The 27,879-nt window shown below is 37.1% G+C and overlaps 2 protein-coding genes across 3 annotated transcripts in view; one reads left to right on the plus strand and one right to left on the minus strand.

Annotated features, from left to right (window-relative positions):
* Positions 1 to 27,879, minus strand: part of LOC311084864 (SLAM family member 5-like) — a 183,586-nt gene that overhangs the window by 143,133 nt on the left and 12,574 nt on the right. The window lies entirely within an intron of this gene.
* LOC311084871 (uncharacterized protein) lies at positions 15,725 to 26,160 on the plus strand. 2 transcript variants are annotated; one of them, XM_084117169.1, is made up of 6 exons: positions 15,725 to 17,270; positions 19,605 to 19,934; positions 22,290 to 22,637; positions 22,911 to 23,027; positions 23,130 to 23,203; positions 24,440 to 26,160. In XM_084117169.1, the coding sequence occupies exons 2-6, from the start codon at positions 19,841 to 19,843 to the stop codon at positions 24,467 to 24,469; spliced, it is 663 nt and encodes a 220-aa protein (XP_083973295.1). In that variant the 5' UTR covers positions 15,725 to 17,270; positions 19,605 to 19,840; the 3' UTR covers positions 24,470 to 26,160. The 2 variants fall into 2 exon arrangements, with proteins under 2 accessions (XP_083973295.1, XP_083973294.1); XM_084117168.1 differs by having other exon boundaries at positions 17,059 to 17,270; positions 22,911 to 23,033; positions 23,133 to 23,203.

Below are 27,879 nucleotides of genomic sequence, written 5' to 3' on the forward strand. Positions count from 1 at the left end.
GGGCCCCATTATGGGCTTGCACCCGGGATCCACATTGGGGCCAGCCGTGGAAGCCCAGACGTACTAAAAGTGGGACCTGTAAGGGTACTGCATGGGTCTTAATTGGGCAATTCATGTCAGACCCATTTGGGCCCCACCTGCCCAATGGGGTCCAAAGTGGGCTTTGCAGCATGGCTACACAGATGGGTTTTAAGTGGGATCTGTAAGGGTCTTATGTGGGTCTTAACTGGGCAATTCATGTCAGACCCATTTGGGGCCCACCTGCTTAAAGGGGTTTAAAATGGGCTTGCACCCGGGATCCACATGGGGGCCAGCCATGGATGCCCAGATGGGTTTTAAGTGGGATCTGTAAGGGTCTTATGTGGGTCTTAACTGGGCAATTCATGTCAGACCCATTTGGGGCCCACCTGCTTAAAGGGGTTTAAAATGGGCTTGCCCCGGGATCCACATGGGGGCCAGCCATGGATGCCCAGATGGGTTTTAAGTGGGATCTGTAAGGGTCTTATGTGGGTCTTAACTGGGCAATTCATGACAGACCCATTTGGGGCCCACCAGTCTGAAGGGGTTTAAAGTGGGTTTGCACCCGGGATCCACATGGGGGCCAGCCGTGGATGCCCAGATGGGTTTTAAGTGGGATCTGTAAGGGTCTTATGTGGGTCTTAACTGGGTAATTCATGTCAGACCCCTTTGGGCCCCACCTGCCTAAAGGGGTTTAAAGTGGGCTTGCACCAGGATTCAACCGTGAATGCCCCTATGGGCTTAAAGTGGGCTCTGTAAGGATCTTATGTGGGTCCTAACTGGGCAATTCATGCAAGGCCTATCTAAGCCCAACCATGCCAAATGGTTTAAAGGAGAACTCCGGTCAATTTTAACATTGACATTTTAATTTTTTTTTGTACATTTGGAGTGCTGTCAATACAGAGAACAACGACAAAAATCGGTGTTGCCTACACCAAGTTATCCTCTTTTTAAAATTTGCACCCTGTTGACTTCAATGGGGCAAGTTTTAAACCTGCTTTTTGTCTCTTAACATCCTTGATGTGTAATTACAAGTGCACAGGTAATGTGAGTGATTCCTTCAGAGTGAACGCGGGTCAATCTGACTGCAGTAGATGTGAAAGATATGAATAAAAGTGATGTTATTTCAGCAAGCGCACATACCTGTATTTACATCCTGTTTTCGGTCAAAGTCCATAGTAATCGATTGTCCTGTTCACGCGCATTGGTTTAGTACCTATGATCATGTGCGTTAACTCGACAATTGATTAGGAGAGAAACGAGGAGACAGTATTATCAGTTTCGAGCTCTCTGCAGTAATTTATTTTCTGAATTTTCTTCAGCAATCACATCTCTATTGTTAAGTATCATTGTGTGTTTCATATATTACATGTTCAGTGTCTTTTTAACATTACAGTTAATTTTCAGTGTCCATGTCAATGCAAAATCCATATTAAAATAAACCTCTTTCCACCAAATGCATGTTCACTTACTCTTCATGCTTGTATTTTATACTATTTATCAAAATGAAATGTAAAGACAATGGTAATATTCACCAGCTTTTTTTTTAGATACTTGGAATCTTCCATTCACAGTATTTTATCAGTATCATGTTAATACAGTACTGCAAAATCATGCTCAGAACTCATAAAGTGCTTAAAGTGTAACTTTTAACCTCATTTTAAACTGTAAACATTTTTGTATAAACTCATTGAGCAAAAAAACATTTCCAACAGATGGTGGGAATAAACATGAGCTAATACAGTGAGCTAAACATATCTGTTAACATTACAAGCTCAAAAAAATATCATATACACGGGGAAAGTGTGTGTTGAGCTGACTTGCTCGACCGTTACTCTGTAGGACTTTGCCCTCTCGTTTCAACTCATTTCAAACTAAATCAAAAACAGACCCTAACGAAACTCATTTCACTAAAAACAGTTCACTCATATCCCACATACATTCCAGCATAGATAAATGCTACTTCTGGGGTGTTTTTATACATTTACCCACCTGTAAAAAAGGAGAGAAACGAGGAGACAATGTTATCAGTTTCGAGCTCTCTGCAGTAATGAGAAACCCGCTACTCACGCAGCTACAGTAACTCGTCACTCTACACTGCCCCTACTGGCCTGGAGCAAACACTACACAATTCACTTTAAGTCACGAAAATTCACATTAAAAATAAAACAATTGGGATACTTGTTTTGTTTTTTTTTAAATACAATCTCTTGTTTCAAATAAAAGACAATAATTGTGAATATTCTTAAAACACAAATACAACACTTTTGTAGTCGTCACAACAATATACCGGTAAACAAATCAAAAATATATTTAAATTTAAAAAAAATCTCTGAAAAAAAAACAGCTCTCCAAAAAATACATTAATACAAAATTGTTACATCGAACAACAAACATAATCTTTAAAAAACAATTCAAATGTCACAACATACCGGTAAATAAATCAAATATATATTTTTATATATATTATCCCAGTTCAAACCCATGCCCACTTTGCCCATAAATGTACCATTCAAGACCCATATATGTGTTCCCAGTTCAAACCCATGCCCACTTGGCTCATAAAAATTCTATGCAGGACCCATATATGCATTCCCAGTTCAAACTGGGGTGGTGTGGCGCAATGGATAAGACACATGCCTTTGGTGTGAGAGACCCGGGTTCGAATCGACTGTGAGACACCAATGTGTCCCTGAGCAAGACACTTAACCCCTAGTTGCTCCAGAGGCGTGCGACCTCTGACATATATAGCAATTGTAAGTCGCTTTGGATAAAAGCGTCAGCTAAATGAATAAATGTAAATGTAAACCCATGCCCACTTGGACCATAAATATGCCATTCAAGACCCATATATGTGTTCCCAGTTCAAACCCATGCCCACTTGGACCATAAATATGCTATGCAGGACCCATATATGTGTTCCCAGTTCAAACCCATGGACACTTGGCCCATAAAAATTCTATGCAGGACCCATATATGTGTTCCCAGATCAAACCCATGCCCAATCGGCCCATAAATATGTCATGCAAGACCCATATATGTGTTCCCAGATCAAACACATGCCCCCTTGGCCGATAAATAAATGTAAATGTAAACCCATGCCCACTTGGACCATAAATATGCCATTCAAGACCCATGTATGTGTTCACAGATCAAACCCATGCCCACTTGGCCCATAAATATGCTATGCAGGACCCATATATGTGTTCCCAGTTCAAACCCATGGACACTTGGCCCATAAAAATTCTATGCAGGACCCATATATGTGTTCCCAGTTCAAACCCATGCCCACTCGGCCCATAAATATGTCATGCAAGACCCATATATGTGTTCCCAGATCAAACACATGCCCCCTTGGCCCATAAATAAACCATGCAGGACCCATATATGTGTTCCCAGATCAAACCCATGCCCACTTGGCCCATAAATATGCTATGCAGGACCCATATATGTGTTCCCAGTTCAAACCCATGGCCACTTGGCCCATAAAAATTCTATGCAGGACCCATATATGTGTTCCCAGATCAAACCCATGCCCACTCGGCCCATAAATAAACCATGCAGGACCCATATATGCGTTCTCAGTTCAGACCCATGGCCACTTGGCCCATAAAAATTCTATGCAGGACCCATATATGCATTCCCAGTTCAAACCCATGCCCACTTGGCCCATAAATATGTCATGCAAGACCCATATATGTGTTCCCAGATCAAACCCATTCCCACTTGGCCCATAAATATGTCATGCAAGACCCATATATGTGTTCCCAGATCAAACCCATTCCCACTTGGCCCATAAATATGTCATGCAAGACCCATATATGTGTTCCCAGATCAAACCCATGCCCACTTGGCCCATAAATATGTTATGCAAGACCCATATATGTGTTCCCAGATCAAACCCATGCCCACTTGGCCCATAAATATGTTATGCAAGACCCATATATGTGTTCCCAGATCAAACCCATGCCCACTTGGCCCATGCCTGTCCCTTATGGGGCCCATGTAATCAGCTCATATGGGCTTCCTATGTGGGACTCGTACTACAAAACCTACATGGGACCCGCTGATTTCACCCAGCCAAAGCCCATGCCCACACAGTACCCATGGAACCCGTAGTTAACCCATCTGGGCCCCACGTGTCATTGCTGGCTGGGAATGTAAACATTTGTAAAATTTAAAAAAAATCATAAAAAGGGTCAAACGGATGGCACATTAAATCTCTCAAGATCTAAACAGAGGAGGATTAAACAGCTCCACAAACAGCATTACCAGCTTTACTTATTACTAACCAGACTGGTTTATATGTTTTGTTTGCTTTAGTTGTGCAGTTTGACTTTTTAACATTAGTTTTAATGTTGAGTCTGGCGACTCTTACTGTGTTTGTTATGGCAAGAACAGCAAGAGAAGATGTGCTCAGATGATGTTGGCTACCTGTGGATGATAAAGATATAATCATCATATAGTGGTCTGAATCACTGATGTCATCCAGAATCTACTGGATGAACTCCAGCATTTATTAGACTCACTCAGACATCAATAATCAGCATATAAATCTCACCAATGGTGACATGCTTCATGCTGCAATGCAGTCTGGGAGCCATTGATGAGTCTTATATGATGCACCCAGAATGCATTGCAGCATGAAGCATGTCACCGTTAATGAGATTAATATGCTGATTCTACAATGTCTGTGTGTATATTTAAAACATTTTGGTGTACAATCTCTCAGATTAAGCGGCTGGATGGCAGACTATTATAATCAATAAGGTGAAATAAATAACATGATATCTATATAATCTCAAAGAATAGTCTCTGAATGTGATCTCTGAATCAAAAACATATCTTTATCAACATCAAAAGGACCAACACAATCTTATCACATTTTCTCTAGATGTTCTTGCCATAATAAACACTGTTACAGAAGCCAGAGAAAAAGTCAAGTCAAACTGCACAAATAAAGCTAACACTGATCATAATAATAATAATGGTAAAATAAAACAAAACATTGTCAACCAAACATTAACATCTAAACCTCTGTTGATTCTCAATAACAACTGCAGTAGATGTATGAGAGAAATGGTTAGTAAAGTGAAGTGTAATGATGTTTGTGGAGTTGTTTAATTAGTTGTTTAATCAGCAATTATATCATTACAGATTTCACTAAATTATTTAACCTGCTACTCAGATAATACAACTAAAATAAGCTATGAATGATGAGAATAAAGCTAATGAACTAATTACAATATAAAACAAATGACACTGAAAAATCCAAGATACTGTTGAAATGCACAAATATATAATGCACACAAAAATATACATACACGTCATATGTTGAGCTCACAGTGCTATAATGTTTGAGGTGCTATTCCTTTCATGGTAGAAGTCAATCTCCCAAGTAATAATTTCAAGTCTGTTTTTCTTTTATGTAACTGTTCAATCATCAATCCTGCTAATTTCATTCATTTTTACCTTCTGTGAATGTGTGTTGTCTTGAGAATGGTTTAGTAGAAGACGTCTACCCTATAGCTAATCTAATACAGTACTTTGATGGAGACTGACAATGGGTCATCAATTGATGTGAAGTGCTATTTTTGTAAATGTTTTCAAGAAAGTAATATCAGTGACAGTGTTGAGAGTTCCCATGGATCACATGACGTAGCCAGTCATGGATGGAGCTAAGTCTCCTCAGGTGCTCTTAATGATTGATAAATCACTCTTGTTTGGTGTGTTGGTGTGTGCCATATGCAATGGAAGCAGACTGTTATTTCTTTCTGTCCTAATGAGAGCCTTTGTGGAGTTGATGTGTTTCTGACAATGTAAGTTTGTGCTCTTTTGATTTGTTTCATAATGTTAATTCTTGAGATTCTGTTTGGGTCTAATTCTGAAATGTTCTATGTGATTGTTTGTTATGTTTCAGTGTTCTTATTATTTTGATGTTGAATTGTTTAGGATTGGATTATGTGATTAATGATTTATTAGTTGAAGTTCTATGGTGTTTATTATATTTAAGTATGGTGTTTGTTGTTTATTTGTTTATAGAAAGCACCATACAACTCTATATCTGATTCCCATTCTACTATATGGCCTGATTCACGATCTGTTACAATAAATGTGTATGGACTGAGTACTGGACCCCTGTGTTTTAATGGACACACCATCCTGGTAGCACATTTCCTGAACCAAACATTCCCAATATTTTACAGACAGCGCTAATACTGTGACACCAAAAACCCTCAAAGGATTTTTTTTATTATTTTACCTTCGTTTTAACATTCTAGAATGTGATTTCAACACTCTCTGAAACTCAACTTTCACCTTTTAAATTTTGGGATTCAACCTTTGACCTTTTATTAAATCTAACTAGCTGTGCAAATCAGTTCTGAACATCGTGTCTGATCAGCTGTCATTAGTGAAAAGATTGCATGGTAAGAGAAGCATGAACACTCACTCTCAGTGAAAATATGATTGGAAATCTTTAAGTCTTTAAATGTGTCCTTTAACACAGGGCCTGAAAAAAACAAACAAACAAAAAAAAAACAGTTAATGCAGGCTTAAAAAAATCTGAAAACCTGATCATATTTATGTGTGTATTGCTGAGAGTCCGGAGAGTAGAAAGGAAAGCTGAGTACACATAGGCAGTCACTTAAAGGAACACTCCACCGTTTTTTAAAATAGGGCTTATTCACTTTCTTTCCTACATTTAGATAGGTGGGCAAATGCATTTTTGTCTCAGTGCATGCATTGTTTTAGTTTGACACGGTCGGCGCTAGCTTAGCTTAGCATAATGAATGGAATCCTTTGTTGCCAGCTAGCATGTCCTGAGTAAAAGTGATATAAAAAATTAAAACAACCCACCTAATTACTTCTTGTGGCCTGCGTATTCACAGCAAGTACAAATAGCGATGCAGATTAACACTAGGCGATTTCCTAGGCAGATATTGACTTGTATATTAAGGACTATATTAGGGGGAAGCACAGGCGAAGCACTGCTACTTGGGCGTGATATCTCTGCGCCCAAGTAGCAGTGCTTCGCCTGTGCTTCCCCCTAATATAGTCCCAAGTCAATATCTGCATAGGAAATCGCCTAGTGTTAATCTGCATCGCTATTTGTACTTGTTGTGAATACGCAGGCCACAATAAGTAATTAGGTGGGTTTTTAAAAAAATTATATCACTTTTACTCAGGAAATGCTAGCTGGCAACAAAGGATTCCATTCATTATGCTAAGCTAAGCTAGCGCCGACCCTGTCAAACTAAAACAATGCATGCACTGAGACAAAAATGCATTTGCCCACCTATCTAAATGTAGGAAAGAAGGTGAATAAGCCCTGTTTCAAAAAACGGTGGAGTGTTCCTTTAAGGTGCCCCTATTATAGATGTTGTCAAAACAAAATGTAGGTCTATACATGCATGTATTTCAAGTAAAATGATAAATAAACACGTCTTTCATATGGAGATAAATAACAGTAGGCTTTGGGTATCTTCATATAAAAGCAACAGAACTTAAATTACATCCAGTTTATCATACTAGAAGACTTGCAACTGTCAGACAGGTTGCTTACGTCACATCTACGTCATCAAGCTCCGTTTGAGTCTGCACTACGCTCAGCCATCAGGAAGTGAGTGCTTCTAATTTGCTCTTATGGCAAGCCATTTTAACATTTAACAGCTAGACTGGATATGTGTTGCAGATATCTGTAATTCAGTTTTGCCTAGTCAAAAAGAACATTTCAGATATCCGCAACTACATTCTTCCTATCCATAATTGTAATTTCAGATATCCACAAAGACATTCTTCCTAGGACAAATGACGTCACTTTTGCCATTCATTTGTATGGGGTTTATAATTACAGATATCTAAAATTCAGTTGCAGATATCCACTATGTGAATTACGGATATCTGCAATTGAATTGTTGATATCTGTTATTCTAGTTTGAGATATCTTCAATTTGATTCTGACTAGTCATAACTCCAGTTCAAGATATCTTTAATTCACCTCAATTCAAGATATCTACATGTTCCTTTTCAGATATCTTAAATTAAGTTTTGACTAGGCGAAATTACGTTGTAGATATCTGTAACTGGAGTTATGACTAGTCAAAATGGCGTTGTAGATATCTCAAACTGGAGTTAGGGATAGTCATAATTTAATTGGATATATCTATTATCAAGTTATAGATATCTTGAAATTAATTTTGATTAGAGATATCTGAAATTTGAGATATCTGTAACTTTCATTCTGCCTAGTCAAAATGTAATTACAGATATCTGAAATTAGAGTTTTGACTAGGTGAAATGAGTTGCAGATATCTCTATGCAAATTAGGCCCGCATCACCAGAGCATGTTGTTCAAATCATCAAATCACATAGCACCTGTTAACTTGTAATTAGCACTGATTAGCACCATGTCGGAGCAACCAGAGTTTTTAATCGTCTTTTTAATGCTGTTAGATACTGTTTCAAATTGAAAAAAAAAATAAAAAATAAGAACTAATCTGAACCAAGAACTTTTTTTCTCATCTAAGGAAGTTAATGTTATTGTACTTCCATGGCAAGAATAGCATGCATGTCAGCATCTTTATTAAAGTGAATTAGTGTGAATCTCTTTCACGCATAAATCTTACGGCAACAATAACCTAAGTAATTTTAAGCATGATCATAAACATAGCATTGCAACATTTTTTTTTGTATATAAAATATTGTATATCTTTTTTTTTTATTTGTATATAAAAACATTTTCTGGTGTTTTTTTTTCGATTACAGCCAACGCCATGACTGCTTCTTTCTTCTTCCATTCATAGAAATAAGGAAATGAACCCACTTTTTCTTTGATTATGGCAGGGAGGGGAAATCGATATCTAAAATAGAGAAACGTCATGCACAATAATTTGCACTAGTCATAATGACGTTTGAGATATCTTTAAAGGGATAGTTCACCCAAAAATGAAAATTCTGTCAGTAATTACTCACCCTCATGTTGTTCCAACCCCGTAAGACCTTCGTTCATCTTCGGAACACAAATTAAGATATTTTTGATTAAATCTTAGAGTTGTCTAACTCCTCCATAGGCTTCTAAGTGATTGAAACTTGCTGGCCCAAAAAAGTTATTAAAGAGATCGTTAATATAGTCCAAGTGACTCCAGTGGCTCAATCTTAAGTTTATAAAGCGACGAGAATACTTTTTGTGCGCAAAAACAAACAAAAATAACGACTTTATTCCACTTTTCATTTCCTTCTCTCTGGGCCTCGGATCTTTTCGCGTAGTGTTTAAGCGTAGCGCGTCTGTCCAGAGAGAAGGAAATGAAAAGTGGAATAAAGTCGTTATTTTTGTTTGTTTTTGCGCACAAAAAGTATTCTCGTCGCTTTATAAACTTAAGATTGAGCCACTGGAGTCACTTGGACTATATTAAAGATGTCTTTAATACATTTTCTGGGCCAGCAAGTTTCAATCACTTAGAAGCCTACGGAGGAGTTAGACAACTCTAAGATTTCATCAAAAATATCTTAATTTGTGTCCCGAAGATGAACGAAGGTCTTACGGGGTTGGAACAACATGAGGGTGAGTAATTACTGACAGAATTTTCATTTTTGGGTGAACTATCCCTTTAACTTTAATTCTGCCTAGTCAAAACTGAATTATCTGCAATTGTCATTTAAGATGTGTGACGAGTTGAATGTCGTTTTTCAATGAGGTCATTGCAGATATCTGTAATTCAGTTTTGCCTAGTCTGTCGTTTCGACTAGTCACAATTACGTTACAGATATCTTGAATGACAATTCCAACTATCCAAAATGTAATTACGACTAGTCAGAAAGACATTGTTGATATCTACAATGTTAATTCCGGATAGTCAAAATTAGCTTTTAAATGTTAAAATGGCTTGCCATATGCTCTTCACTTTTCTCCGTTGAAGTCTATGGGGTCGCTGTGTCCATTTCTTTTACGGTCTATGGTTTTACCCAATGGTTTTACCCCACGATGACTTCGTCCCAACATAAGCCACACCCCGCCCACAGCTATGACACGTCACCGTCTATAGTCCCCATTATTGCGGAAGTGCGATTTAATCCGCATCAATTTTTCGGGCGGAAAGTGGTGAAAATGAAGCTCCTCGAAAATACAAATGAAGCTTCTCGAAAAGTGGTGAAAATGAAGCTTCTCTTTGTTTTGCTCTCATTTCTCTACGAAGGTAACGTTAACAGTCTGTCAGCAGGGCTGGACTGGGACAAAAAATCGGCCCTGGCATTTTGGCCCATACTGGCCCACGGCCACTACATATGATCAAAAACATAATGTAGCCTACTCCTTTTCCTTAAAACCACTAATGCCATGTATTGAGTGAGTAGGAACGAGCGAGAGTTAATATATGAAATAACCAAAAAAAGTCATTTATTAAAACAAGCATTAAAAAAAACTATACTCCACAGTGATGAATCCTAAAACAAGCTATAAGATGCACTGACATAGCAATACCAGTGTTTCTCACAGGTTTTTTAGTAAAACTGTGGATGGTCCTCAGGTTCTCTAGGGGGGTTCGGGGGCATGCTCCCCCGGAAGAAAATTTTGTGCATTTTAATGTTAAATTCATCAATCTGGTGCACTTTGAGAGTTCAAAATTAAAAGCTCTAACCCATATTCAGTGTGCAAATTGAACAAAGAAAAACTCAATCCTCTTTTAGTTAGTGTCTGTCTACATTGCACTAATAATAGTTATAATATTAATCCCATGGCAGTAATAGCCATATATTGTAAAACAAATGCACTGAGAAATAAAGGAAACTTTCATAATTAGTTTTGTACTTTTATTTTGATGGAAACTGCATTGAGCTTTTATTTTGGCGGAACAAAATCAAAATTGATTTTGGTTTACAAACGCGTCTCATTACAATTCGAGTCAAATTCGGTAATCGTTTAGGCGGCAGATAAGGCTTTTGCGGCGCTGCCTGTCACTTTAGGGGATTTTTTTCTCGATTGATTACATTCACTTATTCTCACCAAGAAAGTTATTTTGACAATTGTGTGTGAATTTATCTATTCGGGCGCAAAGAAGATGCAAAAGATAACTCACGCACTGTTTCATGCGCACAAAAACTAATCGAGTTATTTAGCAGTGAGATTATACAGTGGCAGCACTGATCTGATGTATATAAATGTAATTTATATAGATCAGTGAAAGGTGGCCTATTACAGCTGCAATTTCTTAACTTTGAAACAAAACAATGTTTTTTGCCGGCCTTCCAGCAAATAATTAATTTATTTTCATTTATTTGGTGATGGAATCTGTCTCAAGTGCTTGTCGTTTTTTCTCTCTCAACTTCTCGGTCCCTCCTTTACGTTTAGATATTTTGTATCGTTGCACATCATCACATGAATTCGCTCAAGTTGTAAAGCGGCCGCTTTGCAAGTCTATAACTTGATTCTGATTGGCCAATGCTCAGTGAACGTGCTCAGCACACGTTTAACCTACCTGTCAGTCTCGCAGCTCGCATCAGCTTCATGCGGCCAATGAGAGAGGCACATAAGCCCGGAATTGGACTATACAACAATATACTTACGAATATATTGACGATTAATAATGATTTAAAAACAAAATACATCACGCACGGCACCGGCCCACACAGACCGCGGCCCACCGGGAATCTCCCGGTAGTCCCGATGGCCAGTACATGCCTGTCTGTCAGTCTCTCTTACGAAGTCTCCCTTTCTGGTCTTACGTATACAAACAGAACGTGACGCAGTTTATTTTTTTTAGTCCAGCTTTGCTTTATAATCGATGTTTATCAACATTGTTTATCACGCTTGTTGTGTTCGTGTATGATAAAACATTAGACACAATCAAATTGTTTTGATCGACATGACGAACGTGACGCAGTTTAATTTTGTACCAGTATAGTCACCCAAAGTAACCTGTTTCTCTGAATTATTGCTGTTTTAAAGGAATTGAAATGAAATGTTTATTTATTAAACATAGTTTGTTATTATAAGTTTTTTTGTTTGTTTGAAAATCATATAGGCTGGGTAAAATATACCATATAGGCTCAATAAATATATTGAGGTGGTGATGGGGGGCCTTTACCCAACATTCTGGGGTAGCCTAAAATGACTACTTTAACTAAAGTAATATAATATAAATACATTTATACTAGTTCAAAACAATCACTTCAGCCAAGTTTGTACTATTTTACATAAGGAAAGTGCTGCAATTAGTTTAAGATGTGTCTATTGGTTCAGAGGAGAATAAAAATAAATGCACCTTTAACTTCCAGAGTAAGATGAAGTTTGCAACATATTCACATATTCTAACTTCCCGGATCAACAACTCATGAACTAAACGTTGTTAAAACACAAATGACATCTATTTCCAATCATAGTAGCAACAAGTACAGACTAAAGTTTCCTCAAAACGAGCTTTATAATATAAATTGATTCCTATGGGCAGGTGGCTGAGAGATATAGGGTGACCACCTGCCTATTGCATCAGTTGCAGGGCAGTAGATGTGATTTTGCGGGACACGAGTGAAACAAATAAATATACTTCATGCTATGTAAATGGGTGAATGACGGATAAGGATTTAAAATGTGAAAAAAAAAAAAAAAAACTGGCAAAAAATTTAAATTTGAGGACTTTCTATACTTATCAGAGTGTTGTGTATGTAATGCAATGATATGTACACATTTCAAGAATGTAATTAACCATTTTTTTGGTGAATCAGATCTTTTTTTAAAAGTAAATAAGACTTGTTTTATCATTAACTCAACAAAAAACAGAATTGTGTAATCTAACACACAAATATGGGTTAAATTAATTAGGACATTCTGCAATATTTTTCAGGATTACCATAAAAACCATCCTCAGTATCATTTTTCTTTCCAACACTCTAACTTGAAACAAAGTAAGAGACATTGACAAGTTTTTAATGATTTAAAAATCTGTAAAATTTACAGTAAATCTGTAAAATTATAATGCTTAATAAACAATGGTCATGGTTATAGTCCCAACACAGCTAAAACATAAAGGGCCCTATTTTAACGTTCTGAAATGCAAGTAACTTTGTGGGCGGGTCTTGGCGCTGTTGCTATTATACCGTCTGGAAAAATGACTCTTGCGCCTGACGCAAATCTAAAATGGGTTGGTCTGAAGTAGCTACCTTACTCATAGGTGTGGTTCGGGCGTAACGTGAAATAAACCAATCAGAGTGACATCTCACATTCCCTTTAAGAGCAGGCGCGCTTACACAAACGTGTAAGCTGGATCTATGCCTATTTTTTTCACATCTTCATGGACACCACAATGATGTCCCTCGTGTGGTAATATTTTCCTTGTAATTATGTATGGTTTGCAAAAATGTGAATTGCTGCATCTGTGTAGAGTAGAGAAGCAAAGTGTATGCGCGTTGTGCACACGCTACATTATGGCCAAGCATGTGCCCTTAAAATAGCATCTGACTTTAGACTAGGTTTCTCCTGGTCAGTGGCGGAATTGTTTTCTGAACATGCAAAATGGCACCAGGGAATGTTTGCGCCGAAACACGCCTCTTTTCGCTGAACCGCCCCCGGGAGCGCAAGTTCATTCCCTAGTTTACTGACTGTAGTGGGAAAAGTCCAAGATACTCAGCCCTAACTTCTCCATCTGTGTTTATCCTGGCTCTGAACCATCTCTGCCTCTCTTTATTAGACAGAGGCATCTGGAAGGACAGAATTGACCTTAAAACACCATAAGCTATACTAAAGCTTTAATAAAATGTTGATATATTAATAAATATGATTAGATTATTCATGAGTTGACCATTAACATTACAAAATTCAATTCAATGATAAGGACCCATGTGACTCATGAAATCATATGAAATCAAGATGAATGGCAGGAAAAATATGGCAACAAACATACAATTATTTAAATAATGTTAATGTTAATAATATAACTATAATAAGATTACAGATGTTAATTAAAAATATATATTGTTATGCATATGTCATTCTGGATAACGGATGACATGTCGTGGCTAACAGAGGTTTTTTGTTATCCAGGAATGACAAAACAAATATTTATTCTTTATAATCATGCACTAACTTAATCATCACTTAAGGTAACCTTTAAGATCAAATAGATCGTTTTTTTAATATAAAAACATTATAAATGTTTTATTAGTGTTATCCAAAAGGACACATGATATTGCTACAAAGTGCACCAGTGCAATTCGTGACCTTTGCACATGTTCTGGTGCTCCTTCAGGGTCTTCTTTTTGATACAAGATTATGTCACATGACATGCCAAAATGCATTATGGTATAAAATGGTCATTGACGTCTGTCAAAGTTTAAGTAACGCTTTTCGGGTTTTGCACTTTATAGACCGTCCCTTCAGACTGGTCTCTCAGCCACCTGCTCATAGAGATAAATGTATTTTGTCGAGTGCGGAGGAAGCTCGTTTTAAGGGAAATTATGCCTAGTATGTTGTCTATACGCTAGGCTACTACTACTATAGGAAAGAGATGTCATTGGTGTTTTAACAACGTTTAGCTCACAATGTGTTGATCCGGGAAGTTAGAATCTGTGAATAGCTAACTTTACCGAACTTTACTCCAGTGTGTAGTCCAGTTGTACCATGGGGATGCACCAAAATTTTAGCGCCGAAAGTTATCGGCGACGGCATTTTAGTTTTTTGGCCTAAAACATCAGAGCCGTTGAGAGAGAGAGAGAGAGTTTCGTCAACTCCGTTCACTCCAATGGTCAAGATCCCTGGATTTTGCTAGCCTTTCCTTGTTCCTTATTTTTTATTAAACCTTTAATGAACAACTTCCCAATGTTGTTTTTTTGTGAATAAGGGTTACACCCAGGTTTGATTAGCGCACAATTTAGCACACAATCTTTAGTTATATTCAACTTGATCCTGCAGACTTGAGAAGCCATTATTTTCTCCTGGGGAAACCACATTCACACTCCTTTCTCTGAGCAACTGATCATCCACTGCAAACCATAGTGGAGACTACAAGAACATGGAGGAAATGACAGACAAAATGCTTGACATGTTTATTATTAATTTAAAAATCTATTGCAGGGTCATTCTACAGAAACGTCCACTTTTGGTTTAAAATTGATTTATTTTTCTAACATTTAAACTTAGACCACATTATTAGATTACCCTTTGACGTTATGAATACACATAAATGACAGCTTAATGATTTTATATATATTTTTGTGCATTTATTTAAAGGCCGCATGTACCATTTTTTTGTCACTGGTGTTACCTTACTTCTTTGGCAATATTAAAGGTTTTTATTAAATATTATTTTTATTTTTTTTCAGCACATGTAGACAGTTATTGAAAAATAATAATAATGCAACAAATAAGGAGATTGTTTTATTTATTTTAATCATGTTTCCTAAAAGTGTGCTTGAATGAGGTTAGTTCATCTGCACTACCATCTATTTGCTATAACAATAAAAATATTTGAAAACCAGTTAAAATCAAGTAATGATGCAATCCTTTAAATCTTAACTTTTGAGTGTAGCAGGATTAAATGGATGTAAAATTAGCATCATGTCACATGTGACATTGTATTTAATGTGACAGAAAAAAAGACAGTAACACACGACCAATGACACAATGAATCACCAATGACATGCAAAAGACCAAATATAATTATTCTTCAACTATAATTAAGTAGATGATACTAAATTGTTACATTTGGCATACAATCTAAACGAATAGCTTTGAATAATCTATAAATGGGAGTCAATGGTGTTACACTTAATTTTCATGAAAAATTCATTTTACAAAATGGCTGCTGCAAGGTAACAAACCCCATGTTGTCAATCATGGTATACTCACTAAATTAAGTAGTTCAATCCATTTGTATTCTAGATTTTTACAATTCCCTAACAATAAATTAGGTCATACCAGTGAGTTCAACTAAAATCTTCATATGAAATCATGAGATAAATGAGAAGATTTCTGATAACTGAAAAGAGACAGTGGATCTACCATGGGATTTTCTTCATAGATATTCTGGAAATTGGAAGAAGGAAATCAAGTGATGTCATCAGTGTGATTTTTATTTCAAAACGGTAACACCAGTGACACAACTCAGGGGACCACTACTTTCATTATAAATTTTATAATATTTATTCTGCATTTTGTTTTTGTATGTCATTTACATAATATATTTGATGGTTATGTATACATTATTGTATTTTAAATGGTGTAAAAACCTGTTATTGACCTCAAAATAAAGCATTTTCCCTCTACATGACGGTGGGAATGAGCACTTCAGTGGTGCTTGGAATTATATAATTAATAAGCAATCAAATATTGCCACATTGATGGCTCAAGAAGGTGTAATTGTTAAAATAACATATTGTTTTATTTTAAATATAAAATTGTTTTGTAATTCTAAATTGTTTTTTAAGTGCAATATTTCTGTAAAGGCTAGAGACAGAAAAATGGACATTTCCATAGAATGACCCTGCACTAAATCAATTATGTCAAAATACATATTACATAGCCTGAATGATTATTTGTGCCAGCTTACTTAAACGAATGTTTTGTTTTATATTTGAATATATTATGCATTCATTAGTACACAAGTGCATACGAATTGTAAACATTAAGATTAATTACATTTTACATCTCACTTGTTTGGAATGGATTTTCTAAGACAATCACCTATCACCTGCAGATCTCCTGTTCTTAGTGAAACCGTGAACATGACGTGATTGCCCTAAACTAACATACACGTTTAATAACATAAAAAAAAAAAAAACCAAAAAACTTTTAAACATCTGCAACACGGTCTTTAACTAAGGTAAGGCTACGTTAGCCAGAAATATGTTAGCATGACTGACGACACTAATCTTCAAAGAAATAGCAGATAGATTTTAAAAACAACATTGCTGTAACTACATTCACATGTCGGTGTATTATAATAATCTTGTAAATCGATGCATTTATTGATTACATATAACCAAAAAGAATCACACTTCTCTCTAAAACTATCTATTTGAATAGCCACCAAAGGACTTCCTGGAACTATCTGAAGTCTATACGTGAATCACGTGACGATTGGTCTTCCGTTGACGCAAATCTCAATGGCTCTGGAAAATCTGCAATATGGCAAAAAAAAAAAAAAAAAAACTATATGCCTCCGTGTTTGGCGCTTAGGTTTGACTCTCGCGAAGTATTTTTTGTAACTTTGCCAGCGGCTCCGCTTCCTAAAATGCACAACTTCGACGCGACTGTGGTCGAGCAGGTAAGTGTAGCATAGCATAGGCTACCTGTGTCCTGACAGTTCACAGTTCACCCTACGTCACTCCAGGGGCGGTTCTAGAGGCGGGGCCACAGGGGCCCTGGCCCCTGCTGAAATCTGATTGGCCCCTGATTGGCCCCCGTTCCTAGGGGTGGGGGGAAAATCGGTTCTTAGATGCATCGCGATGCGGACGTGGACGATTCTGAATCGATTCACAAATGTCAAAAATCGATTTTCTAAAATAAAAAATATATTTTTTTCCTAATAACTTAATATTGACGGAACGCAAAAGGCGGAACTCTAAAGCGGACGTGCAGTGCGCGGACAGTCTGTGGCGCGCACATAACAGAGTCGCGCACATAACAGAAGCATGATGGCTGAGCGCCAAATTCGAACGGCACCCTCTTCGTTATAAGCTAAGAAAATTGGCAATTTCATTATTACCTATTTTGTATTTTTTTTGTATGAGAGCTGCTTTCTGTATTGTTTAGTTTTCACATCAATATGCTGTAAACCGATCTGTTATACGTACGTTATACACTGCCCTGCAATATGTGCAATGTCAGTCACAAAAAGTTACATTTTGACTGTGCTCTCTGCAGATGTTCATTCACTTTTTTTGTATTATAAGCTGTTTTTGATTGTGGTATACAGCAAACATTTCAAGTCATAACTATTATTTAGTTGTGAATAAGAGCGGCTTTGTATGTTACTAATTATTCAGAATATGCGTAAGTCCACAAGCATTATGTTAGTATGAGAGCTGCTGGTACATAATCCTATATTTTTGAACGAAAACTGTTTGTGAATTTGCTACAGCAAAATGTTTTTTTTTTGTCTGAAGGATTATATTGCTCATTGGAATTTGGAAATAACAAGAGGATGTTGGTTAGAAGTCTATTATTAAATGCTAGAGATTAAGAATATGCTGAAGTTTGTATCAATTTACTACAAGTATGCTGCTAGTACAGGCACACATTTATTTTCCTGTTGGTCCTTTGGAACAGTTGGGACATATGCTGGCAAATGTAACCTTACAGTTGACTTGCCAAATCACTTCCATTTGTTTTATTAATAAAATTAATATAGGAAGTATTGGAAGTAAGTTAGTTATGGGTCATCATAAATATTTGCTTGAAAAGTACCAAGTAGTAAAAAAAAAAAAAAAAAAAATCGTTAATAATCGATAATCGTTACCCTCTGAATCATAATCGAATCGTGAGGTGCCTAGAGATTCCCACCCATCAATCGTCGACAAGAAGAGCAACCGGATAATTCTTCTCAACGATCACAGATGCAATTCCACCCCCGAACAATTAACAATAATTTACTGTTTATAAGCGACGACATGATTATGATTATGAAACTTAAAAGATGGAATTCAGAAAGAAGTGCATTGTGTCCTTTATGCACAGTATAAATAAATGAAAAAAAATCATTAAGAACTTTACTGGCTCATAATTTTTTATTAGAGCGTTTGAAAAAGGAATGACTGCCGAAATGTATTTGCACCGTACTGAATAAATTATTTTGTGTTCTTGAATGTACCCTGTATTTGGCCCCTGAATGTAACATGTGGCCCCTTAATGGCCCCTGTTACAGAAAAATCCTAGAACCGCCACTGCGTCACTCCCTACCCGTCAGATTAGGGCATCAATATTTAATGTTTATTTAAAAAAAACATTTGCATTGTAGGTTCATGTAGGGTAGGTATGGATGTCAATAAAGCCTCAAACCACATGAATATGATGATGGAAGCGCAAGCTGATAAGTAGCCTACTAGCATTGTCGGATCTGGAGGTAACGTTAGCTAGGCAGGACCAATCGAAACACTTTGCCTGCTCCGTGAGTGCGCTTTCTGCTTATTGGCTCACGGCACAAACGAACACTCCACTCATGTAGGTTATGCTCACCGGAGTCTGATAAAATAACGTGCCTGACATGAAACTAATGTAAGGTAAAGTAACTAAAGTAAGAAATAGAAAAAAAGTTATTTTCGATTTCGTTTTTCGGTCCAAGTGCATCCCTAGTTGTACCCAAATATACAAAATTGGTATTCATGATAACATGAAAATACTTGGTTATATGAATGCAATAGCATTATGCATAGAGAAAGCGGGTAAAATATGAATCTGGATGTGTGTTGTATGATGTTGATCAACTTGTATAGATCATCCTTAAAGCTCATGTTTGATTGAAGAGTGAATGCTTAAATCTTATGCTGTATTTTTGCGTGTGTCATGAATTATATTCTGAATCCAGGCATTTTTTTTACTCCTAAGGCTGAATCTTTATGATCGTAAGTGAAAGGATTAACTTTTTCTTTTCTTTTTTCAGGTGCATCTTTTGCTGATTCAGTGGTAGTGTCTGTGAAGGAGGGAGATTCAGTCACTCTACACACTAATGCTAAAAAAAACCAAGAAGACAGAATTAAATAGTATTATAATGACACTCTCATCGCTCAGATCAATACAGATCAGAGTAAAACCTGTACAGATGTTCAGTGTAATGAAGATACTGAGAGATTCAGAGACAGACTGAAGCTGGATCATCAGACTGGATCTCTGACCATCATGAACATCAGAAACACAGACTCTGGAGAATATAATCTACTGATCACCAGCAACAACAGCGACAGTGAAAAGATCTACAACGTTTCTGTCCAAGGTAAGGCAATTAATGAATGTTTAAATAAAAGTGTTATGTGTTTAATCACATAATATCACACCAGAACAGTATAAATTAAATCTAAACTGTCTATCCACTGGCAAGCTGATAGTTTTAGCAGATCAATATCCTTGTGGACATCCCCCTCTTTCTACCACTTAACTTCCTGTCCACTCTCCGTACTGCTCCGTATAATAAATAAAGGCAAAAAGGGCTTCAATTGTTGGTGATGCCAGTTTCTCTACCATCTCTGATCACATTCTCTTATCATCTGTTTAAATGGGTCTAATATTTTATACTCATTGGGTTCCTAGTTAACCAGGAATCCAAAGTAAAAAAAAAAAAAAAGGTAATATATGAATAGAGTTTACAAACTGGGAGCAGCTGAATACTTCAATTCAATTAATTATTCAAAATAATTTGAATTTGACTTTAGACCTGCAAAAAGTGAATAACAGTAATCAACCTAGGTGTAATAAAGGCATGAATATCATACATAGAGAGAAATTATCTAATATGGTCAATATACCCAAGATGGGAAAAATCTATAGTAATATCAACTGTGCATCAAAAATATGACTCAAAATCCACACCTGCATATGGGGAGATTGGCCAATCTTCTACATGAGTTTAGATTCATTACCTGCAGTAACAGCAGTTGAAGAGCTAATTAACACAAAAAGTGATACATTGATAGTATATAATTTGTGTAAGGATTACACATTAATCATACGGTAATAAAGTGGTGTTTACTGTTATTTGACAGAAACAAAGCACACACATACTTATTCAGTCTCGTTTGTAACTGTTTATTTTTAATCAAATAGACAGCAGAATCAGAATCAAGGACTGTAACTAACCATTTATAAGCGGAGATAAAGATAGATATCAGGCAGTGCGGTATGAGATGAGACGTATTGACGAATAAAATATGTAACCAAATAAATACACTATTGTGATGTATGATTTGTCTGATTTCATCAAGCGGTGTCTGTTATTTAGTATGTTTACTATGGTAATTTGTAGTCTTTTGCATCGCATATAAATAATATATTTCGGCCTTAAAGGGTCATTCCACCCATTTGAACATTGTTTTTTATTTAAAGTGGGTCATATATGTAGTCGAAATGTAAAACAAATTTTGAATTTGGTGCCTTCGTGACCGAGGAAAGACAAAAAATAACTTCAGGACGCATTTGTATGAAAGACAACAACTCCCACAATGCACCACATTGCACGGCTCCGCAAGCCAATCCCACTAATCCAGAACAGCGCAAATCACTCTTCCGTCTACAAGGCTAGCTACCACCAGAGCTTGAAATTCATTTCACACAAAATGTCTAGTTAGTTGGCGAACTCATTAGTGCATTACTACTCGTTTGTATTTCTTTCGAAAAGGTGTATTATTGCATGGTACCTGGATGTTCAGTCAGAACATGCGGTGCGAAACTAGGATAGTTCTCAACACAAACGTCCGTGTCCTCGTCTGATTCAGAGATTTCGTCCAGGAGAAATTGTCATCGTGCCGCAGACAGACTCTATCTCTGTGTTCGTAGCGGTTCGTAGTTACATAGTGAGATCACCGGCGCCACCAGTCCGCCCTAACTCGAGCCAGTCCGGGCTCCTCCTCCGCGGCAGGCAGGTCTTCTGCCTCGGCTGCTCTTCGCTATAATGCGGCTTGTAAAGGTAGCCACAAACACCTGATTCAAGCATCAGCCTTCCGAAATCCTCTTCTTCTATATCATATTGAGCACTCTCCTCCGCTATTGTCATAACTTTACATCTGTCTCCACAGCGCCTGTTAGCTTAGCTTCAAACAAGATGGAGGATATTGCTTTCAGTTTCAGAGAGTAAAGTCCCACCCACTGATCTGTAATAGGTCTGTAGCGTGAGCGGGTCCCGCCCCCTGGGAAAGATGAGGAACGAGTGTTGTAGTCTCAACAGAAATCCCCCCCCTCTTACACTTCCTCCTACAATGACGCAAAATTACGATTTTTGCGTCATTGTAGGAGGAAGTGTAAGAGGTAAATAACGGATTTCTCCCGTCTCAGGGGAAAATGAGAGAGTGTTGCACGACCATTCAATAGTATGACTGGGTTTCTAACAATAATGCAAATGGGTGGAGTGTCCCTTTAAACTGTGATCAGAATCCACATCAGATCACAAACTGAAGTTATTTCAAACACCCGCTGCTCAGTTTTGAGCTGAAATGATTTTAAAAGTCTTTAATGCTGAAATGATTCACGGCACTGACCCTCTCCAGACTCACATAAACTGTATTGTGCACAATTAATTTCAGAATTTTTCTTGTTGTGGAGTTTCAAAGAATCAAGCTTAGGTTGGTTTGTGTTTCAGGTGTTTCTGCTGCTGGACGAGATGAAGTGAAGAGAAAGACAGTGATGGAGGGAGAATCTGTTTCTTTAGATTCAGATGTCAAAAGAAACCCTCATGATGTGATGACGTGGTATTCTGATGATACTCTTCTCGCTGAAATCACTGGAGATCAGAGGAAGATCTGTACAGATGTTCAGTGTAAAGAGAGATTCAGAGACAGACTGAAGCTGGATCATCAGACTGGATCTCTGACCATCACAAACACCAGAAACACAGACTCTGGAGAATATAAACTACAGATCAACAGCATCAGCCGCCGTCGCCGTCGCAGCATCAGCAGTGTAAAGAGATTTGAAGTTACTGTCGTTGGTGAGTGTAATTTAATCATTCAGGCATTTGACAGAGAAAACACCATTACATAGAAATATAAAGAAAGATGGTATAGTTACATCTCTTTATTTTAGTCCCTTGTCACTGATGAAACGATACTTCTGACATCACTTTATGAAACAAGTGATCACCTTTAAACAGAATCAGATTTAGATTTACTTTTTTAGACCGTCTGATGTCTCATTGTGTTTGGTATAGATCAATCTGACAGATTCATTCACACTAATGTCTGTTTCTCTTTATCTGATCCAGGTTCAGGTCTGTCTTCAGGTGCTGTTGCAGGAATAGTTGTAATTGTTCTGCTGGTGTCTGCACTAGCTGCAGCTGGTGTTTGTGTTGGTGTGATTTACTATCGCTACAGGAGCTCTAGTAAGGGCAAGTATCACCTACAGTTACTATAGTGAGAGGAAAACATTATCTTTATTGTACAAAATTAGTGTTTTATTGTGTGTGTGTGATTGTTTTTCAAAGCAGGCATACGTTTTGAAGCAGTTGTGGAGGAAAAAACACCCAAAGCTTCTGTACAACCCAGTCCAATCGATCAGGTAAGATACTGAACTACTGTAGTTTGTGCTTGTAGTTATTATGAAATTACTGTGTTTGATTTCACCTTCACTGATAAAATCATCCCGATAGGAAATAAACATTTCAAACAGAATCTCATTCACTGATTAATGACAGATGTGCTGATTTCTGGAGCTTGAAACGATGAGGGGCCGTATAGGCCATAATTGTTGAAAAGTCTCTCACAAACACTAGTGAAATGAAAACATTGATCAACCTTAGTGAAATTCATTCATCGCTTTACTGAAATTAGAAAAGATTTCAGTAGTTGATGAGAGCTAATGTCACTTGAAACGGAAGTTGTGTCCGCTCTTCCGTTTAAAGCGAAACTCTCGCCGAAATGCAACCTAGTGTCTTTTTGTTAATCTACCCAAGTCAAACTTTCGTTTAAAAGCATAATTTGGATGGAAACACCACTTTTAAGATTGACCGTATTTTCGTTTTAGGTCAAAATGTCTTTTAAATGGGAGTGCTTGGGGCACGACTATGATAGCATCAAAAATCGCGTATTTTAAAACACTAAGAAGGCTCGACACAACATGAAACTTTGCTCGAAGTATCACCAGAGGCTCTACACATGAACTCCAGCATTGAGAAAAAAAGAAAGGTTTTGAACAACTCACTGAAGCTGTTGTTGTTTCCGGCCGCCGGCATTTTGTCAGTCAAAAATATTCGATATGGCATCACAGGGAGGACGTGTTTGCACCGAAGTAGCCTGTCAAACACTGCTAATGTTCTACTATGAAAGATAAAAAGCAAAAGGAATGTAATAACTTTATGCTGTTCATATGTGCAGGGAAAAACAAAATTCTGCAGAGCAGTAATGAATTAAGTAATATGCTGCGCTGTTCATTCGTTGTCGCTAGCAAACATGTCCTCCCTGTGATGTCAAGTATGTTAGCGTGGCACAAGCTCTGTAACACCACACTGTTTCGTCCCACTTCAGGTGTGTTTGGCTTCCCGTACAACTCGTTACGACTAATCACCATTGCGTAAAAGAGTTTGTGACTTCCTTTTCAAGTGACATTAGCTCTCAACTACTGAAATCTTTTCTCATTTCAGTAAAGTGTATGAATGAATTTCACTAAGGTTGATCAATGTTTTCATTTCACTAGTGTTTGTGAGAGGCTTTTCAATATTTGTGGCCTATACGGCTCCAGTAAATTATGCTGTTCATTTCTCTCTTTCACCTTCTGTGATTTGTTGTTTCCTTACAGATGGAGACAGACAGAGGTCATGTGATATGAGAGGATCGCAGCAGCTTCTGCAACATTATTCCCATTAACTTAAATCATGTAAAAATGAGCCTAAACATGTTGAAATGCAGGCTTCTTATTAATGATAATAGTTATATTAATGATAAAGCACTTACCAGTAGTGGAGTGGCAATCGGGAGAGTCGGGATTTTTCCCAGTGGACCGGTAGTGTTTTGAGGCCGCGAGGTCCGGTCTGATAATAGTTAAACATTGCAAGTTCTTAGCAACACCATCCGGCGGCCTGGTGTGCGGCCGCTGGTCAAACTGTGGAGCCTCTCTGCTCAACCCGTACGGCAGGGCCTCAGCAGCCTCTTAGAAACACAGGCTAATCAGAAAGAACTAACGAAGTTCAGGTTCAACCATGTCTAGGATTTTCAAAAATATAGGGGGATCAGTGAGCGGCCCCTCCCCAAATGGCATAGCCTGTGACGTAAAGCCATCGAACACATTCTTTTTTTCCTCATCATGTTTTGGAAGTCTAACGTTAAAGGGATGGTTCGGAGTAATTTCAACCTAGGGTCCTTTGCACCGTGACCTCGAGCCAAACACCCCCCTCAGAAGTTTTTTTTTCCCCTTGGTCGAACATTATTAAAGTTAGAGCTTATTTAGAGATATCAGCCGGATGGCTTAGTGCAGGCGCTAATGGATCCAAAGGCTGTATCTCATAAATTACCCCACTAATAATGCCCAGAATGGTACCAAACTTCTACAGTATTACAAATAGGTTTTGCACTCATAAAATGAGGCATTGGAAAGTTTGTAAATACATCAGGAGTTTATTTAAATAACCTTTGCCTGATGGCTTATGCTACCGCTAACCCGGACCTTGAGGTCACTTTTGTGATTTGGGAAAAGCCTGTAAAAGTCCTGGCAGAAAGCGATGCATAAGGATGTAGTGTAACGACGCCAGTTCCAGGAATGCCACTAATATTCCAGTTTGCTAGAGTTATTAGTTAACACTAAGTTGTCAGTACTTTGGGAAAAATTATAATTTTTTTGGGATATAAAAAACTCAGGACTTTTACGATTTACATTGGAGGTTCATAGTTTGGTTAATGGCTTATAACTCTTTTAATTAAGTTCTTATGGAGAAAATAAACTGGAAAAATACTTCCAGACTGCTGGAAAATGGGTCTGTCACTTACACTGTATTTCCTCCTTATAAACTTTTGTTATGATGTATACTCTACATCTGTGTGTGTGTGTGTGTGTAACAGGTACAGAAAGTGTACTGTTAAAACATATATATGTATTGTTTATTATAATTCACACAAAATGGTTTATTTTCGTATATCTGGTGTACTTGCCTGAAGAATGAGTGTTTTTCTCCTTTAATTGCTGTGATGTCATCATGAGCCTACACAATTTCCTGTTTTGTCTCCTCCTCTTCCTCTTGTCATTGATAATGCACTGAAGAGGTGTGTTATTTTTTGGCTCCTGTTAATCTTAATTAATCTTTATTTTAATTGTTGCTTTTGTGTCTGTATCTTCACTGCAATTTATGTGTATTGTGTTATTTTACTCCTGTGTGGTTATATTTTTGTCTTTGGCCTATATATGTGGAGATGAAAGCACATGGTGATTAAATGTACATTACATTTGTTTTATAGAAGCAACATATGGGTGATTCACTCAGAGGCTGCTTTTATTTTTGTATATCAGATTAAATCCAGTGAAACCGCCGCCTTTTGTCCCTTGTCTGTCTCCACAACACAGACAAGTGTTTTTATAACTGGTGTCGCGAGCCACCGGTTACATGTGGTTTTAAATAAACAATATACTGAAAATGGGTTTCTAATCAACTGTCATTATTCATAAAAGTCATAGTTTATTTTCATTATGACTTGATTTGATTATGAGATGTAAAGCAGTTTATATTCAGAATTTAGTTAAATTCTACAGTGATTTATTGGCGTGACAAATAGTTTTACATTTGTATGTGGGGTTGCTGCTTATGAAACAAATGGAAAAAAAGCTAAATAACAATAATTAAGAAAAATGAAAACCGAAACCAAAGGAAAATAAAATGGATGGTGTAGCGACAAATGACCATCTCGTCACTTAGAGGTGTTTGTAAGGCTATCTGACGCGTGGCTCCAAACAAATATACTTCCTTCTGATGCTCAAACACATTGCAATCACCAGTTAATCACCAGATCTCCAGTGGAACTACAACAGACATTTAAATAGAGCATAATTGCTCTTAGATGGCATTAAAGGGCACCTATATGCAAAATCCACTTTTACATTGTTGATGGAACATAAATGTGTCTTGGCAGTGTGTACACAACCACCCTATAATGATAAAAATACACCCAGTGCTTTTTTATAAATTAGTAGATTAGTTTTATTCTGATGCATTATGTTTGCGCAAATCATTTTACATCAGACTAATTTTGTGAACTAGGATCCAACAACAAAGCAGCCTTTGCTAAAAAGTTGTTACTCGAGGATCTATCTGCATCAACTGTTCGTGATCCAGCTTACAGTCTTCAGAACGATAGGCCTAACTTATCACGGCAGAAGGGTCTATGGAAATGTCCATTTTTCTGTCCCTAGCCTTTACAGAAATATTACACTTAAAAAACACTTTAGGGTTACAATTTCTTTACATTTTAAAATAAAACAATGTTATTTGAACAATTACACCTTCTTGAGCCATCAATGTGGCAATATTTGATTGTTTATTAATTATATAGAATTCCAAGCACCACAAAAGTGCTCGTCCCCACCGTCATGTACAGAGGGAAAATGCTTTATTTTGAGGTCAATAACAGATTTTTTCACAATTTTAAATACAATAATGTATACATAACTATCAAATATATTCTGTAAATGATATGCAGAATAAATATTATAAAATTTATAATGAAAGTAGTGGAGTTGTGTCACTGGTGTTATCGTTAAACAAATATCTCTTATTTTGAAATAAAAATCACACTGATGACCTCACACTTCCTTCTTCCAATTTTCAGAATATCTATGAAGAAAAGCCCATGGTAAAAAGCCCACTGTCTCTTTTCAGTTATCAGAAATCTTCTCATTTATCTCATGATTTCATATGAAGATTTTAGTTGAACTCACTGGTATGACCTACTTTATTGTTAGGGAATTGTAAAAATCTAGAATACAAATGGATTAAACTACTTAATTTAGTGAGTATACCATGAATGACAACATGTGATTTGTTACCTTGCAGCAGCCATTTTGTAAAATGAATTTTTCATGAAAATTGTCACTGGTGTTACTGTCACTGGTGTCACCTTTCTTATGGGTAACACCACAGTAACACCAGTGACTCCCATTTATAGATTATTCAAAGCTATTCGTTTAGATTATATGCCAAATGTAACAATTTAGTCTCATCTACTTAATTATAGTTGAAGAATAATTATATTTGG

The sequence above is a fragment of the Abramis brama genome (assembly GCF_963993115.1).
Source record: "Abramis brama genome assembly, chromosome: 6".
NCBI classification, from domain to species: Eukaryota; Metazoa; Chordata; class Actinopteri; order Cypriniformes; family Leuciscidae; genus Abramis; species Abramis brama.